General features: G+C 34.9%; 1 protein-coding gene across 1 annotated transcript; it reads left to right on the top strand.

Moving 5' to 3' along the window:
* Positions 1-910: 910 nt before the first annotated feature.
* On the top strand, positions 911-5108 carry LOC141626220 (uncharacterized). Its single transcript, XM_074440153.1, has 10 exons — positions 911-1770; positions 1860-1885; positions 2157-2187; positions 2791-2878; positions 3285-3430; positions 3534-3578; positions 3691-3782; positions 3916-4100; positions 4215-4427; positions 4584-5108. The coding sequence occupies exons 1-10, from the start codon at positions 1169-1171 to the stop codon at positions 4854-4856; spliced, it is 1701 nt and encodes a 566-aa protein (XP_074296254.1). The 5' UTR covers positions 911-1168; the 3' UTR covers positions 4857-5108.
* The last annotated feature ends 1216 nt before the right edge of the window (positions 5109-6324 follow it).

The raw sequence follows: 6324 nt of genomic DNA, 5'->3' as shown, positions 1-6324 counted from the left end.
ATTTATCTATTGTGCATATTGTTTTACAAAAATATTTTAATAGAAAAACTAAAAAATTTCTATTCTATAAATAGATTATAATTTCAACCTATTTTCACATACTTGATTTTCATTTTTATTTTCTCTATCTTATGAAATAATATTTTGTTTCACACTAATTAACAAAAAAATATCCACAATAATAATAATAATAATATAATTTCTTATTATGGATGACAATAATCAACATTATGGAAATAACACATTTTCCCATAAAAAATTGTTTCTTAATCGTTCAATTTGTTCCATCATAAATGAGTATTTGTGTTATAAATTTATAAGAAATAATTTATTTAATAGTATTTGGTAAAAGTAAATGGTAGATAGTATATAGTGGGGTCAAACAAAAGGGAAGGGGAAACCTCTCCATTGTAAAGAAATATAAGTAAAACTTTAAAGGGTAGTGAAAAATAAGTTGGAGGAAAGAGAAGGTGAGGTGTAAAAAATATAAGAAGAGAGAGAAAAATAAGAGGGAGATGAACAAACTTTTGTTGTTCATGCTCTCATACAGCTTCTCCTCTCTCCCTCCCTCTATCTCACTAATCACTATGGAGTCGTTTGGTTACATACGGGAACTTACAATGCCTAGGAAGTGTCATATCACATGATTTTAGAATTCATGTGAATTAGAAAATGTTGTTGGGTTACATGTAGGCATTCCCACTTACCTAGGGGGATCTAGGTAAGCAACTTCTTCCATTATGGAGGAATTGGAATTCATGGGAAGTTCCAATTCATGTGAATTGGGGTAACCAAACAACCTACCCATTTTGCAATTCACATGAATTAAAGTTCATGTGTAATTTAGTGGGCAACCAAACGACCCCTATATATCACATGTTTGGCATCAGCCAGCTCACATTTTTCAGTCGTAGGTTTTTATTTTGTTCTCTCAGCCAAACACTTTAATCCCAAATCTTCCCTTCTTTATTAAATTCTCTCTACTTATATTACAAACTCTAGTCACCGAAATAATCACAATTTCCAAGAGAGAGAAAAATATCAACTACACCTCAAGCACAATCCTTCTACTTTCTCTCTCTAAACTTGCTAATTTCAATAATTACTGCTAATTTTTGTAAAATATAAATAATCAAACCTTGTTTAAGTAAATAAAAAGCCAAAAAAAATGTGGGATCTAAATGGTACTCCTAAACCTGATGAGAGAAATTGCTACGACGAATCAGAAGGTGGTTCGTCTCATAAAACAACATCGTTTGACGGCGACGACAAGAATTCCGTCGATGAGGTCGAAAGATCGGACGGTGGTGACCGAAACAGTAAAATATTCGGTTTCTCATATTTAACTAATAATAATAATAATAATAATAATAATAATAATAATACTGATAATAACCGCTGCAGTAGTAGTAATAACGTGGATGATGGAGATAATAGAAGTAATTCATCATCCTACTCTGTTGAAATCACCCCGGTAACTCACCAATTTTTTCCGGTTGAGATGGATACGACCGATCCATCCATCGGTTTTCCCCGGGCCCATTGGGCTGGGGTTAAGTTCTGTCAGTCTGCCGACCCGGCCTCTGGACCGGGTTCCGTTAGCTTTAATAATAATAATAGTAATAATACTACCCCTACTAACATTACTAACAAAGGAATGGAGATAGCCCAACCAATGAAGAAAAGCAGACGGGGCCCACGCTCACGTAGCTCACAGTACCGTGGTGTTACCTACTACCGCCGAACTGGCCGCTGGGAGTCTCATATATGGTATGATGAACAACAATCTTATAATAATCGCCTAATCCGTCTTATTTGAGAATTTACGATAGCTAATAACATTATAATCATGATTGCAGGGATTGTGGTAAACAAGTTTATCTAGGTGAGTTAATTTGTTTGATTAATTAAATTAATTCGGAGGGTACACATTTAATAAGCTAAGTAGAGAAAGGTTTTGAAAATATATCACGAAAATAATATCAACAATCTTTCCCTAATTAACTTATTAACGCCATGTCCTGAAAACCATAATTAATTTCATTGTTACTCCGTATTAATTTATAATAATAAGTAAGAGTGTATACAAATATATTTGGGAGACAAGAAATACTAACATAAAATGATACCGGATTTGGGGTGGTTAAAAAAAACAGGTGGATTTGACACGGCACATGCAGCTGCTCGGTAAGTTCAATCAATCTTATGCTGATTTCCCAACATTAGTTTTCTCCATTCATTTCTTTCAACCCTTTTTTAGTAAAAAAATTCTTCCTTATGTCATTTACCTCTTATTTCTTTTGTTGGTGGTTGATATAGAGTTCTTCTATCATTGCACAATTTAATTTTTTCTACTCAACTAAATAAATATTCCCTTCTGTTTTTTTCTCTGCATTTTTAAAATAATAATAATTATTATTATTATTATTAATATAGTTATTATTATTATTTTCCTCAAAAAATTATTATTGTTATTATTATTATTATTATTATTATTATTATTATTATTATTATTGTTGTTGTTGTTGTTGTTGCGTAAGACTGTCTTACCGTTTCAGTCTTACCGTTGAAACTGACAGTCTCATATGTAAAAGCGCAGGGCCCTTTTTTGTAAGAGAACCTGTCATTTGTTGCTAATAAATGAGTGTTTTTTTACATATATAAAATGACCGTGTTATACATTAATTACTGATTTAATTAAATTAACGGTCTTATTTTATAATTTGGGTTATTTAGAAAATTGAATAATACGGAGTAGGTGGGATTAATGTGTGTGTGTGTGGTGTGCAGCGCATATGACAGGGCAGCCATTAAGTTCCGAGGAGTTGATGCAGACATTAACTTTAGCCTTGATGACTATCAAGATGACTTGAAACAGGTCTGTCCCTTTTAGATTATAGATTAGACTTCTCTGTGATTAATTCTGCTATTATCAACTATCATATCAATCTTTTTGTATTTTTTTAATTATTTGTTGAAGATTTTAAGAATTTGTTGGTTGGTCAGGGAGATTTCGCCTTATCATCTTCCCCACCTTATCTTTAACTCATATCGAAACTGTCTCGTCTCTTACTTTCGGTCTTTCAAATTAGTAAGTGATAGATTAGTGCTTAAATGTTACCCTAATAATGGAATTAGGGTAAAACATCAATTGTGTCTCCCTTTCACCTAACTACGACGATGGGTGGGTAGCATTTTTATTTTTTTTTATCATGGACGGTCTATTAGCGTACGAGTGCGTCTATATGATGATACTAATGAGAGGTATGTGTTATGTGGATCAGATGGGAAATTTAACAAAGGAGGAATTTGTTCATGTACTACGCCGACAAAGTACCGGCTTTCCAAGAGGTAGTTCCAAGTATAGGGGAGTTACCTTGCACAAATGTGGTCGATGGGAGGCTCGTATGGGCCAATTCTTAGGAAAAAAGTAACAATTATTCTCTAATCTCGTCTCTTTTTATTTGTTCACTTTTTACGTAAGTAATGCCTGGTAGTGATTCGGTAGTCACATGACGTCTTCTGATCATTAGGTATGTTTATTTGGGGCTCTTTGATACTGAAGTTGAAGCTGCAAGGTATATTTCATTCTTGTTTAGTTTGTGAATTTTTCACATGGATGATTTGTATTTTGTTTTGTGTGGGAGTATGATAAGTATTGAAACAATGGGATGTAAATTTTGTTTGTAGAGCTTACGACAAGGCCGCAATTAAATGCAATGGAAAAGATGCGGTTACTAACTTTGATCCAAGCATCTACGAAGAAGAACTCAAAACAGCTGGTGATACTTCGTCCAATATTTTGTTATCATATGTTCGTACAAATACATAACGTATCTTGCAGTTGAAGCAGTCTAATCCAAGTTGTGCTATGGTTTAATGGAATTATTAATTAGTTGATTCTTGTATAAATAGAATGTTCGGGTAGTGGTGGAGGTGGCAGTGGTGGTGCTGAGCATAACCTTGATTTGAGCTTGGGAGGATCCGGCTCAAAGAAAAACAATTCTGAGTTTCGGGATAATGCTCCAATGGAGCAACAGTATCCCAATAACCCAATGGAACTCGAGATGAATTGGCAAAACCAAGGCTCGAGGCCTAAGGTAATCAAGTTCGCTATTGCATAGAATGTTATTGTCAAACTACTAATTATTGTGTAAGACGTTCATTGTGAAGCCACCTTACAGCAGACTTATACTTATTTTTCCCTCATCTAGGAGGCATATCGAGGTGATCATGATCATGGCAGGCAAAGAGAGGGATATGGTGAAGCCGAGACCATGCAACTCCTCAGCCAAACACACCTCCATTCATCACAAAGCATGTTAAAAGCGAGTGAGGCACATCGGCATGCTGGCAAATTCCGACCTCCGGGAGACGGCCGAGTGCCGATTTTCATCCCTCCTCATCTCAATTCCTCAAACTACCATGTGGGTACTCTATTTATTTATTTATTTTATTTATTTATGCTTTCCACTTTTTGATTGGTTTCTCATTTTGTGGTCATCAAACTGTTACAATTTTTTATGCAATGTACTGATGTACATGTTGTGATGATACATGTTGTGATGATGTATACCTTGTAGATTCAGTTTCCTAACAACAACGGAGGCCGAGTCGATCTAATGCTCTCCTCAGGCGACAACACTTACACAAGCAATTCTAGTAATGATAGTTGGAATCGACAACAACTACAGCAACAACAGCATCAACAACAACAACAATGGCAAGCAGGGCCTCCTACCCAAAGGGTTGCAACTGCTGCAGCATCATCAGGATTCTCACAGCAGATATCAAGACCTCTACCTTATCAATGGATGCCCCCTAATGGTTTCCACCCTCTTAAGAGACCCTCTTGATTTTTTTTTCCTTTTCCCTTTTTTTGCGTGTTTTTATTTTCCCACTTCTCTAATCTATTTATCGATCTAATTTAATGCCCTCAATCATGTAAAGCCTAATATAAATGGCCTTTTTTGGGGGTAATTTTTCTGAGGTCTACCCTCTCAAATGGGAGACCTCATTCTGTTGACGGAAATTCGGATTTGGACATCTAACAGTTAAAAAAACCCAATGAAACGAAAAACTAAATTCGGATTTGGACATTAAGATTATTCTTTCTGCTTTATTTATGTATTTTTTAAAAAAAAAAAAATTAATATTAAAGCTGTTGAATTCAGGTTTGTTGCTGTAATTTTAGAAGTTTTTGGCTAAGTGAGGTTATTTGGCAAACTAATTAGCGTTTTGGGGCTGATTTCAAACTATTTAGGACCAATGGGTCCACGTCAGCGTTTTTATTTTATTTTTCCTGATTTTAGATAAAACTGCTAGTTAGATTAGCGCTTTACTTTGTTTGGACAAAAGTTGCAAGTTTGTAAACTCTTTTTCATTTGAACAAGCCGCTATGAAGATAAGCGGCTTCACTTTTTCCTCTTTTTGTAATTATCATTTGGACAATAAGCTGCAAACCTGCAAGTTTGTGGACAACATTTCATTTGGCAAGCCGCTAGTTATAGAAACTATTGATGTGTAAATGTAGTGTAATAAGGTAAAGCCGCTAGTTTAATTGGCGGTTTTACATAAAGTCAGTGAAAAAAAATATAATCGATGACGTGGACTCATTAGTCCCAAATAGTTTGAAACCAACACCAAAACACTAATTAAATTGTCAAAGAACCTTAGTTATCCAAAAAATTCGTAATTTTATGCTTTCCAAATTGGGTTATACTCGTATCCAAATTTACCTAGTGGTAATAAATTGGGAACGGTGGCCAAAAGGGTTAGACATAGAAATTGAAGAAGTTGTAGTAAAATTGTTGCAAGAAAAGAAGCCAAGCAGGGAAAATTCAGGAGGAGATTAAAAAGAGAATGGGTCTGGGAAATATAACCCCGACGTTGATGAATGGTCACCATCTTTGGCGTCCTTTGAATCAGTTCTCTTGCCCAAAAAGCAGTGGACTTGGCTATTATTGTGAGAGAGACTCATCCCTTTGTAATTTAGAGTATTGGTTCCTCATATTTTATCTCTTTTTTTTTTTTTTATTCGTCCACCTTATTTTCCACTAAGTTTATAATTTACCCTCTTCTTTTCATAATTACATCTCTGCAATAATGAGGTTCCCCAACAATACTAATATACACATAAATAATTTGGAAACCTCCCCATATGCTCCAAGAGTTTGTGTGTGCTTTTAGTTGGGAACCTTCCCTAAAACTAGAGGCACCCCAAATTATGGGGAACCATCCGCAACAATACAGTGAGGCTCCTCATTTGATGAAAGAGAGAGGATATGGGGAGGTTAAAATACACCTTTGCTGATGCTCTAATAC

Source organism: Silene latifolia, chromosome Y, assembly GCF_048544455.1.
Source record: "Silene latifolia isolate original U9 population chromosome Y, ASM4854445v1, whole genome shotgun sequence".
NCBI lineage: Eukaryota > Viridiplantae > Streptophyta > Magnoliopsida > Caryophyllales > Caryophyllaceae > Silene > Silene latifolia.
Note: the sequence above shows the minus strand (reverse complement) of the source record. Positions and strands in the feature narration are given on the sequence as shown.

Coding starts and splice junctions, on each gene's coding strand:
- LOC141626220 (XM_074440153.1), top strand. CDS start 1,169: ATGTGGGATCTAAATGGTACTCCTAAACCTGATGAGAGAAATTGCTAC. Junction 1,886..2,156: donor TGGTAAACAAGTTTATCTAG/GTGAGTTAATTT, acceptor TAAAAAAAACAG/GTGGATTTGACACGGCACAT. Junction 3,431..3,533: donor GGCCAATTCTTAGGAAAAAA/GTAACAATTATT, acceptor TCTGATCATTAG/GTATGTTTATTTGGGGCTCT.